The sequence below is a fragment of the Thamnophis elegans genome, chromosome 1 (assembly GCF_009769535.1).
Source record: "Thamnophis elegans isolate rThaEle1 chromosome 1, rThaEle1.pri, whole genome shotgun sequence".
In the NCBI taxonomy this organism is placed as follows: domain Eukaryota; kingdom Metazoa; phylum Chordata; class Lepidosauria; order Squamata; family Colubridae; genus Thamnophis; species Thamnophis elegans.
The window spans coordinates 131,765,932-131,788,936 of NC_045541.1; the positions used below are offsets into that span (position 1 = coordinate 131,765,932).

At 38.4% G+C, this 23,005-nt stretch overlaps 1 protein-coding gene across 1 annotated transcript in view; it reads left to right on the forward strand.

Moving 5' to 3' along the window:
• The window catches only part of TTLL5 (tubulin tyrosine ligase like 5), a 144,473-nt gene that overhangs the window by 94,337 nt on the left and 27,131 nt on the right, over positions 1-23,005 (forward strand). The window contains exons 30-31 of the mRNA XM_032231786.1: positions 68-219; positions 22,492-22,690. Coding sequence (XP_032087677.1) covers positions 68-219; positions 22,492-22,690 — 351 coding nt within the window. The remainder of the gene's footprint in view (positions 1-67; positions 220-22,491; positions 22,691-23,005) is intronic.

The window sequence follows — 23,005 nt, forward strand, 5'->3', positions numbered from 1 at the left end:
ACAAGATACTTTTGTTGTCTTGTTGAATCTTTTAAAATGCTTGTCATTTGCTTATTCTCCCCTTCAGCTGACAAATTTAAATATGATAAACGGAGCTGTTAATAAAGTAAATGCAACTGCTTCCAGTTATCGTCCACCACTCAACCCAGGAGGTTCATTTTGGGCTTTTCAAACGCACAGCAGCACTCCTGATACCAGGCCTGCATCTTTAACACTGAGGTAAGAGAAACAATTAGATCGAAAATATGTATGTTTTAGAATCATATCCACACATTCTATTAGCATTTTGCTCGTATAATATGAAATAATGTGATTATTTGCTGACTGCTAACTTCTTGAAGAAGCTAGCAACATAAATAGTGAAACATTTGCACACATATATTGGCTCACATGGCATCACCAAGAAGAAATTTTACCAATAAATAGCCATGAAAACCTACAGTTTCTGAATATTTTTTTTTTGCAAGACTGTGACTGAATTAGATTAATTGATATATGTAGGCAGGTAATGCATAGGAGAGTTATCTATTTGTTTTTTGCTGATATTATATAGAAATTATATATTTTGATCATTATATAAATAACAAAAAAGCAAAGTTAGTATTAATGCATTTTTCTCAAGATGTAAAATTTAGTCACTTGGAACAAATAATCGAACAAGAATCTTGCCTTTTTGCATTGTCATCTGTTGGGTATCTTGTTCAAAGAGCAGCCAGTAGGACTAGCCATACTTTTCTGAAGTTGATTTATCTGTCTACAAATGACACTTTTTTCTTGTAGTTTTTGTGACCCTAAGCAGTTATGTTAATGCTTCTCCTCCTTTAATGGAAATACTGTAATGGAAATTAATGAGTATATGAGAGCTAACTTTGGTGAGTGGTAAATATAGATTTTAAATTTACCTAGCAACAAATTGAAATCAATTTCCAAGGATCCCTTTTATGTCTCTCTTCCTCTCCTCCACCCCAAGCAGAAATTTTAAAACATGAACATGTAAGGAAGAGATTTCTGAAAAACTTGATCCTGATGCCTTTAAGTACCGTATTTTTCAGAGTATAAGACACACCTTTTTCCTCAAAAAAGAGCCTGAAAATTATACATCAAATACAGCATTTTTTTCCTCCCAAAGCCCCGCCCCTTCACCAAAATGGCCATGCATATCCTTATGGGGGCTTTCAGAGAGCTCATGGGGGCTGGGGAGGGCAGAAATGAGCAAAAAACAGGCTGTTTTTTGCCCCGCCAACCCCCAGCAGTACTCTATAAGCCTCCATAAGGCTATGCATACAATGTTTTTGACAAAAAATGGGCCGGTTTTTTTGCTTGTTTTGGGGGGCCCCACCCCCCAGCAACACTCTGCAAGCCCTCCAAAGGCTTTTTTTTTTTAAAGGGCCCATTTTTGCAAAAAAACAGGCCGTTTTGGGGAGGTTTGCAGAATGCAAAAACTTTTTCCCCCCTTTTGGAAAGCTCTTTAACTGATTGATGAGAATTACATTAATCAAGTGCTGTGCCAGCAGAAACAAAGTCTTAGGTGCTGCAGATTGTCAGCGATTTCCTTCTCCAGAACATGGATAAATACACCTGGAAACATCTACCTACCTACCTACTCTTTTTATACCTACCTACCTACCTACCTACCTACCTACCGTGTTTTTCTCCCCCCCCCGCATCTATCTATATCCCTCTATCTACCTACCTACCTACTTCTTCTCTCCCCCCATCTACCTACTGTATTTCTCTTCTCTCTCCCCCCCATCTCTCCCCCCACTTACCTACTGTATTTCTCTCTCTTTGTCTCCCTCTCTATCCCTCTCTCTACCTACCTACTTTTTAAAAAAATTGCGTCTTCAAAACCTTAGTGTGTCTTATACTCCAAAAAATACTGTATTTAAAGGCTGACATTGGTTGGCTTGACTTAGACCTTGAAATGTATTTTCAGCCCATGCAGCAAAGAGATATAATGTGGTCAATCTAATATCATATTACAACTTAGCATATTACTCCAGATGTATTAAAGTTCTAAATTGTCTTTTGAGATCAGTGCCTCATAAGTATAACTAAAGTAAGTATGGTTCCTTCAAGTAAAATTACAGTTGTTCAACCAGACACAGTTTATAAAAACTCTCATGACCGCTAAATGTCACTTGAATTCAGAAACAGCAAGAGGAATGCTTCCAAACTCATTTTCTATTTCTTCAGGGGAAGTATCCATCCAAAAGTCACTTGGATTTGGTTCAATTTGCTAATCCTCATTCATATAAAAATAATGTTTTGGCTATTGCGACAACATGCCATAGAGAAGCCTTTCCCATCTGTCTATTTAAAACTCTTTTAACTGGGGATGCTAGGGAGTGGATCTGAGACACTACCATTAAATTATAGCTTTCATTCTAACATCTGCCATAGGCTTCTTCCAGGATGATTTTCAACTTTCCGGTTTAATTTAAAGCCCTGATGTTCACTGATAACCTTTCAAACAAGTTGCAACCAACTTCTGAGCAATCCTTAGCTTCTGAACCCAAACAAGGTCAGAGCAAGGTCAGATCTGGTCAAGAGATTAATAAAGATAGTCATCTGTTAGTGACTGCCTCATCTAGCAATGGTTTGCAGTTATGATGTTAATAAAAATGTCACTTTATGACCAGACCTTGCATTTATAACCTTTGCACGTCTCTACAGCAAAGGAAAGTTAAAGTAATATCATAAGCATAGTGGTGATTTCAGTACCAGCTTTGCTTAACAAGTTTCTGGTTCCAATTGTGTCTCTAAACAACTACCTATATTCATACTTATATATAAGAAACACTGAAGTTACAACAGAAAGATTACCTAAGACACACCTTTTCCCCCCTAAAAAATTTGGGTGCATCTTATACACTGAGTAGCTCCACCCACCCGCCAGCACCAATCCTTTGGCCTCTGCCTCCCAGCAATTTACCTCCTTGCAGCAAACCGGGGCTTGCAGAAGCTGCAATAGGCTATAGTAATCCCTGCAGCCTGAAACAGCTGATGATAGGGAGAAATTGAAAGTGAAACTTGTTGTTTGCTCAATGTGTCAAATTGCTGGGAGGCAGAGGCAGATATTTTTTTTCCTTGTGCTAATCAGGCTGTTTGCTGCAGGGAGGTAAGTCAATAACTATAAATGCCTATGGAATGTTCAAATTATTACACTTATTTTTTAAAGACTGCTTTATTATTCTTCTAGACAAAATGAAGCTTTTTAAAATAAATGCTTGATCTGAAGAGGCCCAGTGCTATTGTATTTTCTTTTAAATAGCAGAGAATAACTATACTTCCAGAAAGCTCATCAATTTTAACAGCATCTGTACTAATCTGAAATGTAACACTACAAAGTGTATATTGTTTGCTGTTTGTACTGTTTGCTGTTTGTTGCAAGGAGGCAGATTGCTGAGAGGCAGAGGCAGATATTTTCCCTTGTTTTCCTCCCCAAAAGCTAGGTGCTTCAGAACATCTTATACGCCGAAAAGTACGGTAGCTAAAAGTACGGTTGCAAGTTACTAGCAGCTCTAGTTATGGCTGAGTATTTCTAACATTCAGTTCAACTTCTTGTTGACATTTATTCCAGATCAAAGAGTTAGGACCCATTCTTTCCCTCTTAGACTCCCTCTGTAAACCTGCAGTGCATTAACTACTATTATATATCGGTCTATTGTTTATTAACTGTCTTTATTTTTATGGGAATAACTTTGAAGCAATTTCTACTCCCCTCCCTCACTCCCAATCCTTAGATAGGGATCAAATCTCTATGATTCCTGTTGTTTGACTTGTTTTGGAATTTCTTTCAGGACAAAGAATTGTTTGTTGGGAAGGGGCACTGAAAAAGTATTTCTGAATTATCGGCCTGATTATTCCTGGGCTGTGCAGTCTGTTTAAGAACAGGTTTATCTTGCGATCCATATCTGTTTTGATTACTTAATCAAGTATATCAGTGAGTTCTGAAATTACCTTATTGAATCCTATTTCCTATCAATAGGTAATTCTCATTTAGCAACCACAGTTGAAACTGGCAACTTATATAGGGGCTTTAAAACATATTGCCTGAATAATTGAGTGATCTTAGAAAACTGATTCAATTTGAATTAATTTTCTCGACTTTGACCTCATAAAGACATTAAGTGTGTTACTGTTGTGTTTTCTGTGTATCTGAATAATGATATGGGGTAAAGGTTGGGGGAACACAATATAGGTATAGAGCAGGGGTGTCAAACTCGCAGCTCATGGGCCGGATGTGTCACATGCTGGCCATGCCCATGCCTGGTTTAGCGAAGGGGGGGCAAGTTGCAATACGTCATGTGACCACCCCATGATGAGGTGAGTTTGACACCCCTGGTTTAGAGCAATAAAAGTCTTCAGTTGGGTCAGAGAGTAAACTGAAATGTGCTCTGTTTCCTGTGATGCAGTTGTATAAATACAGGTAGTTCTTACTTAGTAACCACAATAGGGACTATCAACTAGGTCATGGGCCCTCAAACTATGGCCCACCGAAGCCATTTATCCGGCCCGCACAGGAACGTAAGGCTGTCCCACCCACATTACCCCACCCACCCTTCGACCCCAGAAAGCCCAAAAAAGGGTGAAAACAGCCTGGTTTTGGCCAAAAAAATGGGCTGATATCTCCTGGTTTTTTGCCTGCAGAATGCTTCTGGAGGCAGGGGAGGTGAAGAATGGGGTACACAGATGCCCCAGAAGGCCAAAAAATGGGCCCATTAGAGAGAGAGGGAGAGGGAGGGAGGGAGGGAGGGAGGGGGAGAGAGAGAGAGAGAGAGAGGTTAATTGTAAGCTTCTTGGGACTGAGAAGAATTGCTGCAAAACTGAAGTACACCAGTAGACTCCTAAACAACTGAAAAAAGGAATTAAATGAAATTAAAGTTTAATTTGTGTGCATTGTTTAATGAACTGTTAAATTGACCACACTCACCTAGTCACATGACTTAGCCATGACTGCACAGTTACATGACAACCTAGCTATGATCACCCAACCGGTCCGACCCCCCAAAACAGTCTGAGGGACCATGAATTGGCCCCCTGTTTAAAAAGTTTGAGGATCCCTGAACTAGGTGATTAAATAAAGCAGTCATTAAGTGGAAAATCAACGGACTGCAATTCTGCTTATGATTTTACTTCAGCTTTCCTTTGCCTTACAGTATCAGAACAGTATGACCCCAAACAGCCAGGTAAGTGAAAATGGAGGGGAAAGGTTTATTGATTTTTCATAATTATTTTAATCTGTTTTTAGTCTGTTTGTTTTATTGTACATGGCTAGAAGCAGTTTGGAGTCAGGCAGTACCTACATTGAATAAATTAAAATTATTTTTTTTAGTTTGTTCTATGGTAGAACAGAAATTGTCAGTGTTGCAGTCACTATTATATCATAATTTCTCTGTGTTTGCAAGGAAGATAAAGATTTTCAAGAATTTATCCACTTTTTGATGGTTTTGTTGGGTGTTTTGCAGATACCAACATCTTCAAAAATGGATTTATTGATCACTTGCTCCAAAAATCATGAAAAGAAATGGGAGGAAAAGAGAACTCATTATTCCTTGACTCTTCTAGATTGGCAGTTGCTTCATATAATTAAAGTGTTTCCCTTGTATCTAATAATTCAGTAGTTGTTGCTTAGATTTGTTTCTTAAGACCTTGTTGGCACTGAAGGACATTGGTGTGAAGGGATGCAGAAAAGATGAAAGGAAGCAGATACTTGCAGAAAGTCACATTACAAACGTTTGCTCAGCCAACGTCTGAATGAAATCAGAAAACACAAAACATTATTGCTTTTTTAAACGGTGAAGTTTTTGTACACCAGTGTCTTCATTATATCCGTAGACATCTAATCTATCCTAGGTTTCAATTGCTACTTTGCATGACATTGATATTCTTAAGAAACTATGAAGCCTACTAATATGTGTTTGTGGAGACTGGTTCATTCTGTTAATATTCCTTATACATATTCATTACTCTACAGTGTAAATATGTTTTGAATAAGTACCAAACTCTATGCTATGCCAAAGAATGTCTGGCTGATCACTCAATCTTCCTATATTTTTAAAAAAATATAGTCAGTAGTCAAATGAAGTCATTACTAATTTGATACCTTAATCCTTTTCACCAAAACAGTTTACCTACTCTAAATAACTTCCACTTTCAAAAGGTTTTCTCCATACATGCATGGTTTTGTTCATAAAGCAAATATAAGTTTGTGTGTGTGTGTGTGTGTGCGTGCACACACGCATATGTGCATCAGCAAAATAATAAATGCTTTTACCTCTTGATTTCTTGCTTGACCCAATCATTATCAACCCTCACTTTCTCATCCTTGCAGATGTATTTATGCATGTATTTTGAAGGACAAAACTCAGTCTTGAGATTTGTATCAAAAATGGACTTTAAATTAGCCATTAAATCCTTAGCAGAGTTAAAGTTCTGGATATTTATTCCCAAGTCTTGATTAGACCCAACTAAACTATATAATTATGCTGTATAGAAATTTGAGAAAGCTAATTGTGTAGTGCTTGTTGTTCTGAAGTCCAAAATGGTTGTCTTCCAGAGATGAATAATAAAATGGTTGGTCAGAAGCTTTGGCTGTTTATTCAAGTGATTTGGAAAGGAGTGCCTCAGACAATTTGGCTGGAATTTATAGTTTTATGTTTTCCAGCCCAACCCTTCCTTCTGAGCTGAACTGTCAGGGCATGGTTCAGATGCCTGGCTTTTTCCTGTATGTATGCACACATCGGTGCTATCTCACAATCTGGTTTAAACCTTCCTATGTATTCCTTGCACAAGGCCAGGAACTGACAACTTATTGATAAATGAAAGCTAAATTGCCATATTAGAATAAAGTTACACTATCAAATATGGTACTTCTAGAGCAAACATTTTCTAAGGCCGGAACTAACTAGATGAATTTTTTAAATGTGCAGTTTGAGATTCATATGAGAATGTGAGTATATTGTAACAAGTATTTTCTTCCACAGTAAAGATGTAATGAGGCTGCTAAACTTTTGTTCAGATTATGGTTAAAGGACATTATCCTCCAAATAAAATGAATGAAATAAATATATTCCATGCTAATATATAATTTCAGAACAATGTGATTAACTGTAATAAATTAATAAATAAACTGTCCATAAGATTTCCCTCCCCCCCAAAAAATTTTTAAGACAAGCATAACCTTGTTTACTTCATTGATCTGAATAGAATTCTTATATTTTATTCCCATACATTTCCAAAGAGAGACTTTGTGTGTTTCAAAACTATAGACCAGTGATGGCTAACCTTTTTGTCGTTGCGTGTCGAAAGCATCCACAAGCCTGCACCCATAATGCAATGCGCATGCACCCCCCTGTGCATGCACCCCATGTATGCACATTTGACCCCACACACGCTTCCCCCCACATGCCTCCTGCCCCCTGCACCCAGCACCCATTTTTGGCTTCTAGGTTGGTGCAGGAGGCTTTCAGGCCCAAAATGGGGTGGGGGGCTTGCATCGTACCCCAACACCCAGTTTTTGCCTTCCAGATTGGTGCCCCATTTTGGGCTTGGAAGGCCTCCTGCACCAACCTGGAAGTCAAAATGGGGTGCAGGGGTGCTGCACAAGGCTCCAAAGTGCAATGCCAGTGCCCCCCGTGTATGCACCCTGCTCCCCATGCGTGAGTCCACATGCATTGCCGGGGGGCATGCACCCATGCACGGAGGAACTGGGCTGGGGCAACGGTTGGTGTGCTCACAGAAGGCTCTGCATACCACCTGTGGCACGTGTGTCATAGGTTTGCCATCATGGCTATAGACTATTGATAATGTATACCTTGAGCTGGGTTTGATATTTGAAACGTACTTGGCCAATATGTTCATACATTTAATTGAATATGATGAAGGAACAGTTTAACTTGTAACTTGTGGACTTGGAATATATTGGACTATATTGGTGGTGCAGTTGTTTATTCTTCAGCTTATAGGAAAACATCCACAGAGTTCCAGCAGAAACCAAAAATTTATTTGAGGGGATTGGAGGAAAGAACAAAAAAAAATCAATGATGATTTAAGTGTTCCTGTTTATACAGCATATAATAACTTGATCCGGAGTTACATTCCAGGTAGAAGAGAATATAGGAAACCAATATATTTCATGATATTTAAAGGGTGCTGAATTAAGGAAGAAAAAAAAAACCCTGGTTATTTGAAAATGCCTGTGTTTTTGATTCATTTTGCGAAATTGCAATTCTGTTGTTTTCCACAGGGAAAAGAAGAAGAGAGGCATATAAGCTGTAGCCATACAAAGAGCCTGCAGTATCAAAGCTTAGGAAGCACTGTGGTCTTTGTCCTGTCCTGGCTCTGCATTTGTAAGGGGAATAGGAAGCTACAGGCTAGAACTGTGTCCCGACCTCTTGGCAACATGGCAGCCAAGATACTTGGCTGAGTACCTGTTACTTCTTCTATATGGACTATGAGCAAATCCATTCTAAAAAGAGAATTCTGTTAAACACTAGCTTTATATCTATTAAAGCATTACAGACCCTGAAAATTCTAGGAAAAGCAGTTAATTTTTGAAGCTATCTACTTAGAGCATGCCCCTACTTGCAACTTTTTCCTTGTATGCAGACTCTTCTGCTATATTATTCAATATTATGAGTTTAGATTTGGCATTGTTGATGCAAGTAGCATAAAAAAATTATGCTATCTGAAGAGAGCATTAAGCTGCTCTGTAGTAAACTGTAGGTTGTGGTTTTTCCATTCGTTATCCTCAGTTATAAATGAAGGTATTACTTTAGTCAAATAAACAAAGAACTTTGGATAAAATGACCATGGACATTTGCCAAAAAACCTGTAATAAAATATGCTCACTCTACAGTTTAGTGAATATATTTCTCTTATTGCTTTCAAAGACATATCATTCATCTTTTCACAGTAAGACCTTTGTTTTTGGACCATGTGGTCACCAGGACTTATAAAAGTTTACAGGTTTCATATTAGAATGTATTAACAGTATCTTCCTTTAAAACAAAAGCTACTAAATCTTATTACAGTTATCTGTATGTTGATATCAAGGGAGTACTGTCAGCTACTTTGTATAATGCTCCAACAACCAATTCTGCCCTAAATTGCCACATTTCATTCTCAAACATCCGATCCTTGCATCTGGTCAATGTACATCTTATTTGCAAGCACTTATAATGTACTGGATGCTGCAAACCAGGGGACATTATTTTGTAATCCAGATATTTTCCCCAACCTCAGTTCACTTGTTGCCTCTATGTCCAATAGATTTCTGGAAAAAACTATTTGTAATTTGTCAATAAGCATTTTTGGTGACAGGAGTCCAACCTTTAAAAAAAACAACCACTTCGAGTTGCTTTATTCACACCAGCTCAGCCCACTATATCCAATCTCACCTGTCTTTTGTTACACCTGAACAATGGCAGATATCACAACTACCTCCTTTTAAAGTTCCTGTGGGAATATGCTCTTGGGCACTCATTTTCAGTCTCTTGATATAATGCAGTTTTATAATGTTACTATTTGTTTTGCAAGTTTTTATAATCTTTAAAATCAAAAAAATTCAAAAGTTTACATGCTATTAAAATATTTGTTCAGAGACCCAGTTTGGTGCAGTGATGAAGCTTCAGGCTAGAAACCAGAAAACTGAGTTCTAGTCCTGCCTTAGGCACAAAAGCCAACTGGTTGATCTTAGGCCATTTGCTTTCTTCAGCCCTAGGAGGAGGCAATGACCAACCACTTCTGAAAAACCTTGCCAGAAAAAAACTGCAGGGACTTGTCAAGGCAGTCTCTGAGAATCAGACATGATTGAATAGAAGAAAAGAAATTGTTTATATAGTAAATATTAATCATGTTTATAGTCATTTAAATGAGAAATATGCCCCTGTATATAATGTCTGTCTATAGCCGTGATGGTGAAGCTATGGCACGCGTGCCACAGGTGGCATGCAGAGCCATCTCTGCGGGCACGCAAGCCATCTCTGTGGGCACGCAAGCCATTGCCCTATGTCAACTCCAGTGCATACGTGCGCGCTGACTAGCTAATTTTCAGTTTCTCCAGAGGGCCAGAAGAGGACATTTTTGCCATTTCCAGCGAAACGGACTGTTTCCAATTTCCGGAGGGACTCCGGGAGGCCACGGGAAGGCAAAACGGTCTGTTTCCAAACTTCTGGTAGGCCCGGTAGGCCCATTTTTCATCCTCCCCAGACTCTGCAGGCTTTTCCCTGAGGAAATACCAAGTTCATCTTGCCGTCGAGCAGTGCACCGGCAGTGCAACGCACGTGGGGAGTGTGGGGGGAATTGTATGTGCATGTGGGAGAGCCCTTTTCATTATGGGTGGTGGCACACACCTGTGCTATTGCACTTGCTTGCGCTCACATTTTTGGCACCCAACAACAAAACGGTTAGCCATCACTGGTCTATAGCATATGCTGAAGTTCTTAACTTCCATTTTTTTAATGTACAACCATTATATATACCTAGATTTTATTAATATTTTATATTTGCACAACATTACAGTTTGCTTTCACACCTTTATCCTTGTGACTATTATTTGAGATTATATTCTGCCTTTCTGCCTCCAGGGATGTTTTTTACTTTAGAGATTAAAAAAACTGAAATGTGCATTTTTTTGGGTCTGTCCAATATATCTAGTGGTGAAACCTACTTTTGTGACAGGACCTTTGCAACATTTAATAACATTAAATTTGAAGCCTTGTTTATAGGCCAATATAGATAAATTATGGTTGGATTATTATTAAATATTGAGCAGAATCCTTCCTCAGAAGAATAATCAGGGAACATAAACAAGGTAGCTGCAGAACCGACAAAGAAAAGAAAGATTTACACTCTCTCTCTCTTTAAAAATTGTGTTATTAAAGTATTGAAATATATATAGTGTTAAAAAAATAAAATATCGGAATGCAAATAAAACAGATTTAAATTAAAAAAAAAAACCACACTGAGAAAAGAAAATATGGGTTACACCCTTCCTTTTTCTTTCATTTGAATCTGCATTTGCATCTGCAACCATAGGCCATGGTTTAGATCAGGCCTGTCAAACTTCTGGCCCGTAGGCCAGATGCGTCATGTGCTGGCCACACCCATGCCTGGTTTAGCGAAGGGGAAAAAAGTCCCGATATGTCACCTGACGATGTGAGCACCTAAATTTACAGGAGGAAAACAAGAAAAAAATAGTTTTTGACCTCCAAGGCGTCGCCTTTTTGTCCTCAGAAGCACTCTGCAGTGCTCCGCATAGCTTGTTTTCACCATTTTTGCCTACAGAGTGCTTCTGGGGGCCTGGGAGGGTGAAAACGTGCCACACGTAGGGCTTGGGAACCCAAAAACGAGCCTGTTTTTGGCAAAAATTGAGGCCGTGCAGAGCACTGCAGAGTGCTTCTGGAGGCCAAGGAGGGCAAAAACACAATGCGCAGAGGGTTTGGGAGACCAAAAACTTTTGTATTCAGTCCATAATGTGCACCTAAATTTTCACCCACATTTAGGGGGGGGGAGGTGCATCTTATATTCTGAGAAATAAGGTACATTCCTCACAGCTAAATTTGCCTTTCTGTGTGATATATTGTATGTAAGGGAGCCATTCTTGCTTGAACTTAGTTAAACCATCTCTGTGATGCTCGTAGAGAAGGCTGGTACTTCCTAACATGGTATTGATGAGGAATTCCTTCTCACTCGCAAGGGAAATATGGGGGGGGGGGGAATTCCTGAAGAAGAAAAATAAGAGGTAGATACTGAAAAGCTATTCATGATTGATGCCTTATTGAAATACTTTGTGGATCTATCTCTAGTTTTGTCTCCCTGTCCCTCACCTCCCAAAGAACCTTCCTGGCTCCTCAGTATTTGACCAAAAGCCTGGGTTGTTGTTTTAGTTGAAAAACATGTTGCTTGTTGACCCCTGACAGTTTGCCTCCTATGAAGATGGAAAATGAGACAGGGTGTTTGGTACTTTACAAAAAGCCATTCAGCAATTTCTTAGCTGAGATGGATTTGAATCAACATGTTGATGGAGCTTCATCATATCACTCACTGAATTCTACTGAGGCAGTACAGGAAATTGCAAGATCAGAGTTGTCTTGGCAGGTTATTTTGGCTACTGAGAATACTGTGAACAGGTCATAAGAGGAAAAGGCCTGATCTGGTAAATCCAGAAAGATGCAAGTGGAAAATGTGCATCAAGATATTAGCTTTATTGGCAGATCTTTTAATTTCCGGGCTTTATCGCCTTACTATAAGCCACAACCGTATGCCCCATTGGTTCTTGTACATTGTTTCTTGCTAAGGGAAAAATAGAGATGTCTCGTGTCCCTGTTATCCTTCAGTTTCTCACTGTTACCTGCTTGGAAAAGTCTGAAAACTGCTAAGCACATTGAAGTGGTTAATTCTCAGAGGCTTTTAGAAAGTTAGAAAGGGAGGAGAGGCAGGTCCTGCCTGATGGGATTTCAAAGTGAGCGGAATCTTTGAAGTTTCGTTTTAGCAGCTGCCAGGTATTTTTCCCTCAGCCCTGCATAGTCTTTCTGAACCAAGTCCTCCAATGCTGCATTCTTCTCTCGGCATACCAGTGTTTGTGCAAGGGGGAAGGGAAAAAAATAATTAGTCAAGAGTATAAAATATTTTACACACTTTTACGTTATTTAAATTTGTTTTGGGACAAGTCTCAGTTTTTTTCCCTCTGAAGTATCACTTGTATGACTCATCCTAAATCTATTCGATAAGTGCTTAACACTTTGTGGGATTTTTTTGTTTTTGTTTTGCTTAACAATGTGTCCCACTTTTCCCTGTTGTGCAGCTTAGATTTTCTAGCCTAGTGTTTTGATTCTTTGCCTCAATACAGAATGGATTTTGTAAACTGAACCCTGAAATCTCTTGAAAGAAAGGATGTCTGTCTTACTCAACAGCTGGGAGCTGGCCTTAGTGGAGAAAATGCAGGCTTCTTGGTATGTTTCAGATTTCTGAAAATTCTGGGGCTGGTCTGATGCCAGAAATGCTTTCTGGGAAAGACTGAATATATGATTGATGCCTTAGGCTTCTTGTCTGCAGCACCTGTGTTTTGAGGCAAGATGGAAAATGATTTCAACTCACCTTCTCCTTAGTCTGGCTTCCATAATTTCTAAGGTAAAGGTTTCCCTGTGAGTTGTGTCCAACTGAAGGGCACCGGGCTCATCTTCATTTCTTGGCTGAGAGAACCAGCATTGTCTGAAGACAGTTTCTGTAGTCATGTGGCCAGCATAGTTATATGCCAAAGGCCCATGGAACACTGTTACCTTCCCATCGAAGTGGTACTTATTAATCTACTTGCATCTGCATGTTTTTGAACTGCTAGGTGGGCAAGAGTTGGGGCAAGTAACAGGAGCTCACCCCATTGCGCAGAGCTCAGGTCTTGAACCAGGCTATCAGCTCTCCAGCTGACAAGCTCAGTGTCTTTAACCACTGAACCATCACACCACCTCCTCCATGCATTTTTAATGTAATATAGACTTTAAAGACTGCAAGAGAAGTAGATCTGAAATTAGAATGTGGAATATGGATTACTTCTGGAAATATGGAGCATTAAGTTACCATTGAAATCCCGGTGAAAAGCAAGTAGATAGTTTGTATGAGAGAAAATTAGTCTGTGCATTTTAATGAAAAATGACTGGTTTGCTTTTATATGAAGTGCAACATACTTATGATTTTCATATATATGTCTAAATTTTATGAAACAATATTTTTACGTAAAAATGCTTATGTTATAAAAATCCTAGTACTGTATCTGAAATCTGGGCAAATTACACAGAAGAGATGTTTTACAGACTTCTCTTCAGAAGTCTCAAAGGACTTCTCTTCAAAGCTTTAACACAGCCACATCTTTTGGAAGGCTCAGACAGTTGTTTAAAGTACTTCCCACTTTCTATACAAGTATGTAAATGTATAAATGACACTTTTACTGGTACCTGAATTTAATAGTCCAATTTAATGAACTATTTTGGGATGGAACAATCTGTTAAATCAAAATGTCCATTAAATCCATGTTATTGCATCTGTTTCAGTTTTCATAATTTGCACAATTAACTGACATAAATAATATCATTTACACTACAATTTGGATTTAATGAATAAATACTCAGTTTAATAGGCAAATTCTTGATCCAATGGACATTTCTGTGCGAAACTGAGGTACTATTCTGAAAAACATTACTTTGTTCAAAAGTTGGAGTGAATTTTCATTGTGGAGTTTTTAAAATAAAATTCATAAGTGGATGCAAAAATTATAGAGAAATGAAATGTGCTTCATCATAGGTACCATATTTTTTGGGCTATAAAATGCACTCCTCCCCTAAGTGGGTGGAAATGTCTCTGTGTCTTATAGGGAGAGTGTTGCTGAAGCCCCGCCCATCCTCTGGGCCCCACCCTTCGGCCTCTGCCTCTCAGCAATTTGCCTCCTTGTAGCAAACAGCCTGGTCAGCTTCGGCACAGCCTGATTTAGTACGAGCAGCTGATTGGCAGTTGGATCAGCTTCCCAGAATACCACCGATAAGCTGTTCCAGGCCGTGGGCATTGCTGCTGCCCATTGCTGCTGTCTATCGCCATTAGTGCCCATTTTCGGCTTCCATGTGTGTCATTTTTGGCCCATTCCAGGCAGTGCTAATCAATGCAATAGGCGGTGGCAGCAATCCTTGCTGCCTGGAATGGACTGAAAACAATATGCGTGGAGGCCAAATATGGGTCATGCAGAGGCCAAAAATGAGGCACATGGAGGTGGTGATAGGTGGTGGTGATGGGCAATGGCGATCCCTGCAGCCTGGAACAGCTAATCAGCAGTATTCCGGGAGGCCGATTCAACCACCAATCAGCTGCTCGTTCTAAATCAGGTTGTGCTGAAACTGATCAGGCTGTTTTCAGCAGATGTAATTAGCATACACTTGGAAAGTTGGCTCTGTTAACTTATTATACATCCTTTAGACAAAGTTCATTCCTTCCCCTACAAAACTCTCCTGAACCTCTTAGTTCTTCTGATCCTGAGCTTCAGCTGCCTTTTCTCTTTCCAAAGTATACTGCCTGAGATTAACAGCTTTACCTCAGATTCACATGTACTTTGGAAATGAATGCTGAAATCATTTGATCAGATTGCCTTTAGGCTTCCTTTGTAATGTTTCACTTCCTTATTTCAAGCCATTAAACCAGTGTTGCAATCACATATTTAACACTACATGTGTGCCAGTATTCTCTTCTGGGTCTTCAGGCTAAATTTTTGATGGAGGCGTCTGTTACAAGATTGTTCTTCCTACACTCCTAGAGCATTTGTTTTGGTGATGCTTCTTTTTGGAACAAGTGTTAAAGCTAAACATGTTTCAGCAGCTTGTCTTCTGTAAGAGGAAAAAGTGTGTCTTTGGTCTAGTTTTTTCTGTTTGCAATAAAACTGGGATGATATGAACTCTGATCTCCCACATATTTCTACTTTTATTCCCTGTTTCCTCCATATGGTATCATAGTGGAAAAGAAAGGGAGGGAGGGAGGGGGGAAGGAAGGAAGGAAGGAAGGAAGGAAGGAAGGAAGGAAGGAAGGAAGGAAGGAAATGGCTATCATATCAACCTCCGTTCCTTACTAGGGCTAGTAGAGCTAAGGCATTCTCAGCAAGAATCCTTATTCCTACCTCTTCTGGAACAGATTATACTTTGAAAAGTTGTTCCAAAATCAGTTCTTCATATGGAAAATCCCACACAGGATGTTTTTTGGGGTAAGCCAAGATACAAGCAGAGATCAAACAAAGTGTGAAATCTGCATGTGTGCAATCCAATACTTAAAATTTCAAAGACTTATGCCAGTTCCACGTTTTCAACAAATTTCTATAATCTGATCAATATTTTCCTTGTTTCCCAAGAAACACAGTGACATAAAAGCAATCCTGGATCTAGAACAGATTATTAAACCACTTAGCAAGAATTGTTTCAGAATGTAAATGGCAAAATCCATCATTATTTCCATACAGAAAGTAGATTATGTAGCATCCAGCAAATTTATTCAGGGCACGTCTCCACTTCTTACTAAAATCTAGGCAAAAGTATCGCTACAAAGTGCTGGTGATTACCTTTAAAGCCCTACATGGCATTGGACCTGGATATCTGAGAGACCGTCTCCTGCTACACACCTCCCAACGTCCGATAAGAACCCACAGGCTAGGCCGCCTCCGGGTGCCGTCGACCGGACAATGCCGGCTGGCGACCACTCGGGGGAGAGCCTTTTCTGTAGCTGCTCCGGCCCTATGGAATGAGCTACCAGCAGAGATCCGGACACTTCCCACTCTCATGGCCTTCCAAAAAGCCACCAAAACCTGGCTGTTCTGACAGGCCTGGGGTTGCTGATTTTTAAATCAGGTCCAACCCCCAGCTAAGCCAAATGTATATTGTGTTTTTTTAAACTGTTTTTGTTTCTTTCCCCTATGTGTTATTTTATTTTATTTCATATTTGTAAGCTGCCCGGGGTCCTCCGGGATTGGGCGGCATATAAGGTCATTAAATTGCGAATTGCGAATTCGGTTTCCTTAACAGAGGTTGCCATTTACAGTCTATGGTGCTACCCTTTGATCTAGAATCAGCTGTGTTTTGCTTTAATATTAAAGGCATTAAATTTGCTTTTCCAGTTTAATGTGAGAAGACAAAATGGCCTCTCTATTGGAGGAATCAATCAAAATATCCCACCTGTTGCTCTAGCAAATTGTCCAAGATCCTTTCCTAGAAGAACAAAAATGCTATTCCTTGGTTTTTGTTATCTTGCATTGTATTAGATCTATACTGGCTACCCTGAAGGAAATAAATTAATGTTGAAGATTTATGATGTACATTGTATGAGTGTGTGTGTGTCTGTGTGTGTGTATACAAACAGTTTTAAATGTTTTTCTATTTTTCCAAAAGTCAGTCATCTATGGTTTGGGGTTTTTTGCCTGTCAGCCTCTTTATAGCCCCTATGTCAAAAGTATGTTGTCAAAACTGAGGAGAATAGTTTTTGCAAATCTCCTTTCTTTAGTAAAGGTCTTTGGTAATTTTCATGCTATGCACTACAAAAACTACAAATTGCATGCATGCATGCCTATTTTCAGTACATTCATAGCTGTGGGATATTGTTTCATGTTATATAACATCTTGACAAGCTGGACTTCGGTATCCCACAAAATAGTTGGGCAAAGTTTGGCTTTCTTTTTGTAACTTAAGCAAAATTCATGTCTTTAAATGGATGGCCTGCTTTCAGGGACAAAGACACTATCCCATTAAGATTTTATTTGATTATCATTTTTCCAGTAGCTTGAAGTCACATCTCAGTATTTGGGCTGGAGGAGGGGTGGGCTTTACCCAAGAAAATGTTATATGATCTTCAAGTGCATAAACAGAAGTTAGTGGAAATTCTGTCACAGTGGATACAATTGTTCATTACAATATTCAGAGCAGCATTGTAACTAGTGTCTGTTGTAGGCTTGTCCCTGATATTATTGTAGGACTTATAAATTACAATAACGGATTTTTTTCCCTTACAGCCTGTGGTAAGAAATATATTCCTTTATTTATTTATTTTTCTATAATTATCACTCTGTGGCTCCTCCTCAAGCTTTAGAGAGGGGAATAGTTTTTTCACTTACGGTTTGTTGTTTTCTACACTGTGATCTTAGCAATATACATCTTTTATCTATAATGATGAGGAGATTTCACATCTTGATGAAATGTAATGATTTAAAAAAGTGAAGCTTTAGATGGTACCCAGAATTGATTTTGAGTGAGGAAGAAAGTTCTGCCACATTTTCTCCTACATGTTTGAGTTCAGAAATCAAATTATGAGATAATTTTTTGTTTTCCTAGGAAGTTCTCAGACTTATTAGACATAGACTGAGGCATTCATAGAAACAACTAAAAAGGTACCTTCTTCTAGAATTTAAGATAGACACAGGAAATTTATGGTCTTCCAGGTAACTTGCCGTTCCCACCAGCCCTAGCTAGGAAATTAACAGCACTGAAGGATCATAAGTTCCTTCACATGTGGTTTAAGAGTACTGATTTAGAGCAAGAACTATAAAGGAAAAGGAAGTAGTATACTATATTGCCCAATTAATTAAGAATATCTGGTATAGTAGCAGGTATTCTTTCTCCTAGGCCAGTGGCCCTCAACCTTTTGAACACCAGAAACCGGTTCCATGGAGAAAGGTTTTTCCACAGACTGGAAGGGTCGTGGTTTTGCATGCGGCCTGCATCCCATGGATGGGGCTACGCTTGTTTGCGCGGCCCAATTGTTGGCATTCCACAGCCCAATGTCAGTCTGCGGGATTGGTGACCCCTGTCCTAGGCTCTCCACTGAAGATGTAAAGACCTGAGGAAAACAGAGACAATTTATTTTGGGTCAGAGACTAGCATAGAACTAATAACATAACAATTACTCTAAAATAGAAATAAATATAATAAGTCATATTAATAGAATAAAATGATGTAAAGATAAAATTATTAACGAAAAATTACAAAGTACAGGAATTAAAACACAAAAGAATCCTATAAAATTACAATTAATTTTACAATAAAACTAAATGCTATACATTTTTAAGAATCGATAACCATAAATTATACTAGAATTTATAAAACACCATGAAGATATAAATGAAGATATAAATGGCTGAAGCCATGCTAGAGTTTGTTGGGATTAAAAACAATTATGGTTCAGCCAATTTGAACAGCTTCCATCTTAACTGGGATTTTGAAAGGCCTTAAAGACTTGGCTCTTTGCCTGGCTTTTGGCGAGGATAATTGATGCCCACCCCACACACACACACAAAGACACACTGTAAAATCAACAGCTGCTACTTTAGCTGCTATTGGCCTTCATCTGTGCTGAGTTCTTCCCAAGAATCTAGGATTTTGCAGTATATTTGTGTAGTATTTGTGCAAATCCAAGCAATGTGCTCTTTTGTAATTGACAAATGCAAATTATCATTAACAAAGAAATATCAAACTAAAACATGTGCATATTTAAATGGAAACGAGATAAAAGTAGGAGGAAAGAGAGAGAAAAAGGAAAAAAATATACTGAGTTATGGAACCCCAGTTAAGGCTCAGCATCATCTCACTTGAAGGGATTGTTTACATTTAATCATGGCTCTGACACAAAAATGGGCTACATTGTGTGAAATTCCTGACATTGGTCAACTAGCAAAAAGCGTACAGTAATTGGCTTCCAGCCTGCCAGTACTGTATTATATATAGGGGAATTACGCCTATCACATAGTTTTCTATATAAAAGGGAACACAGCAACACATGACTCACAGTTTCAATTTCTGTGTCACTGCAAATATAGATCGTCTCAAGCTGTGACCATAATTGAGCCCAAGGTTTCTGTTGTTAAATGAGACATTTGTTAAGTGAGTTTTGCACTATTTTATTAACTTTCTGGCCACAGTTGTTAAATGAATCACTGCAATTGATAAGTTAGTAACATGATGGTTAAGTGAATCTGGCTTCCCCATTGATTTTGCTTCTCAAAAGGTGATCGCATAACCTTAAGTCATAAGTATGAACCAATTGCCAAGCATCTGAATTTTAATCACATGGGAATGCTACAAAGGTCTTATGTATGAAAAATGGCCGTGTCACTTTTTTCAGTGCCATTGTAACTTTGAATGATCACTAAATGAATTGTTGTAGGTTGAGGACTACCTATACAGAGCCACAGTTCTTTTGGTATGCTGTACGACTTTCTCTCAATAGGAGGGAGGGGAAGACATTACGGTGAACAAATTTTTCCTATGCGATCTGTGTTTTGATAGACAGAGCCCAATTGGAGGACCATGTTGATATTAATATTAGGATTAGAAGTCTTAATGTTAACTTTAAACAAATATCTACTCTGAAAATATTTTTAAAAAGCAAAAATAAAAAGTATAACAGAAAAAAAAAAAAGACAACAGTACGTAATAGAAGGAATCACAATTTTTAAAATTGGATTGCATTCCAGGAACTACTGGATCTATGATCAGCTTCATATGTGAGATCTGTCAATCTACCACCTGTTTTGCACTGAACAAATGTGCTTGCTCTGGAAGAATGCAATATCACTGCAAGGCTCATGAAGTCAGACTTCAAAGCAATACAGTGAAACTTCCACTGACATATAGCATTGTATTTCACAGCTGGATTCCCTCTCCAGAGAGCAAGGTTGTAGTGGTTTTGTCTTTAGAAAAGACTTTTGCTTATTTGAAAAACTTCTTTCTCTGAAAAAATGTTAATGCTAGTATAATGAATAAGACAAATTCAAGTTTAGCTTTCTGAGGCCTCATAACCATACACACTTTTTTGTTCTATCCTGGTGTTCTCTTTTCTACTTATTTTGCATTCTAGTTTATCCATGTGATCCACATCTAAATATTAAAAATGTTTTTGAATCTCATTCAGACATCTATAATCTTCAGTTTGGACCTTTGCATGGTGTGCATTTGGTGTGTGTGTGTGTGGGAGGGAGGGAGGGAGGGAGGGGGGAGAGAGAGAGGAGGGAGGGAGAGAGGGAGGGAGAGAGGGAGAGAGAGAGAATGAATGAATGAATGAATGAATGAATGTACTGTAATTTATTTTGCTACACTAATGAAAAATATGTTCCAAACTAATGCCAGTGTCATGGCTGGCAGAATACTGTTACTTAAGAAAACACAAACAAGCACACACAACTTGATATAACAACTTAATCCAATTTACTCAACTTTTACATTTTGGGGAACTTTGGGATATAAGTTCTATTTTGTGCAAGAAACAGAGGTGATTTAGATTTGTGCATAATTGGATATTTTTAAAATAGGTTTATAAAAAGATTTTCAGAAAGAAGCACTTCCAGCTATTAAAATCACAAGACCAGCCAGAATCCTTTGGACTCTCAATATTCATTTACCTCTTCTTTCCACAGAGAGTTTAGCTGATTCACATAGATTTTTCTTTTGGGCTCAGCTTGAGCTTTGGGATGTTCATCAAAATTCTGATCGCATTCGTTGCTTGAGGAGAAACTTTTTTTCTATGCCTGGATAACCTCTTGATTTGTTCTAGAGCCACAATCAAGAGCCAAGAGGGTGCACAACCCCATTTGATTTAGGAGAATATTTGTGGATTTTTCATATGCAGTACTTGGGGAAAAGTAGGGGAAAAACTCAGTAATTTCCAAACAAAAAATTGCTCTTTAGGATATTTTACATGAAACACTGTCATATTCCATGTCTTTTTCATCTGTGAAACAGATTCTTTTGGGGGAAGCTGATTAGGTTAACGTTTTTAGCATGTTGGACATCATATCTTGACCATACTGATTTAATACAGGTACAATATGTCCTTCTACTATGTAAGTAGCCTCACAAGTTGAATAATAAATCCCCAAATTAATATAATGGTTGGAAGAGAAACAGTTGCCATGAAGGTCACTCTAGGTTATCCTTGAGGTGATCCAAACTATTAGAAAGGCATGATCAAGAAGAATACTTTAAACACATGAAGCTAAAACAAACAAAGGAAGCATCAATTGGTTTGAATTATTTTAAAAAATGCCTATTTCAGACATTCTAGAAGAATCAATGTGTATTTGTCTGCAGAAATGCTTCCTCAGCAAAACTATATTACAAGGTCAGGGATAATATAATGAATTCTACAATAATAGGCCTGTATATTCTGAGCCACAGCAGACAAACAGGGATCAGCTAGGGTAGAACATTTGGCAGGAATATGGAATATGAAAGCGTGGCTGAGTAAATTTACAATCCAGGAATCTGAACAGTTTCTTGTTCTTGGGACCTCCTAGAATACAATACATTTATATATGTTCTTCCACGATATACATTGTGGTAGCTAATGTTATTACTTATTCATAATAAGTTCTCATGGATGAAAAGCGAAACGTTTTTAAAGAAAAAAACCAAGAAATTCCAGTTGCCTTTTGGAAAAGCACCTTTGGGACAACCATGACCTGAATGATTGAGAATCTCCACTGACACTTATTCATAAGTTTCTGAACTTTTTCCAGATATTGAAGAGCAGGATTTGGGTGTGTATCATAATTTGATATACTGTCAAGTCCTACAATACATTCAGCTGCTAACAATTCAAAAATTAAACGTCCTTGGTAATGATCCCCAGATAAACTACAAACAAAGCTGCAGTAGACACAGCCTCCTGACTCAAAGAGAGGTTGTGTTTCCAAAGTAATGAGTTATTTCTTACACCCCTAAAAAAACAGGAATACGTGGTAAGCACAAAAATCTTCTTACCCAAGAGGTTTCATGGTATAACCCATATAATATTTTTTTTTCTTTGATTAGCAGGCTATGGTGAAGGCTATGTTCTTTTTTGTTGTACGACTGGCAATATTTTTGTAACTTTCAGGTCAGCAAGGGGAAAAAAAGATAATTGGGGATACTGTTTCCTCGTTTTCAGACATTACACGTCACTAATTTTAAGTGAATTTAAGTGAAACTCTTTTCATTACAGGACGCTACAATCTGACAGTTTCGCTTGGGAAGGGGATACGGAAAACAGCATACATAGTAAGTTGATAGGAAGCCAACCAGTACATCCCAAGACTCCGCCAAGCCTCGGCAGCTATCAGCTCCATTTTGCTTTGCAGCAGCTCCAACAGCAGAAGCTTCAGTCACGGCAACTTTTGGACCACAGCCGAGCACGGCATCAGGTGACTAAAATGCATGTATGAGGCTAAATATTATTTGGAAAATATATAGGCAAAAATAATCCCATATGGAGTTGAACCAAATATGGTTAAAATTAGAATCTGGGATATCTAAGTTTGTGTGTGTGTGTGTGTGTATAGATAGATAGATAGATAGATAGATAGATAGATAGATAGATAGATAGATAGATAGATAGATAGATAGATAGATAGATAGATGATAGGTAGATAGGTAGATAGGTAGATAGGTAGATAGATAGATATAGATATCCCAGATTCTAATGAGGTATATATATATGTAGCAACAATGGTATTTGG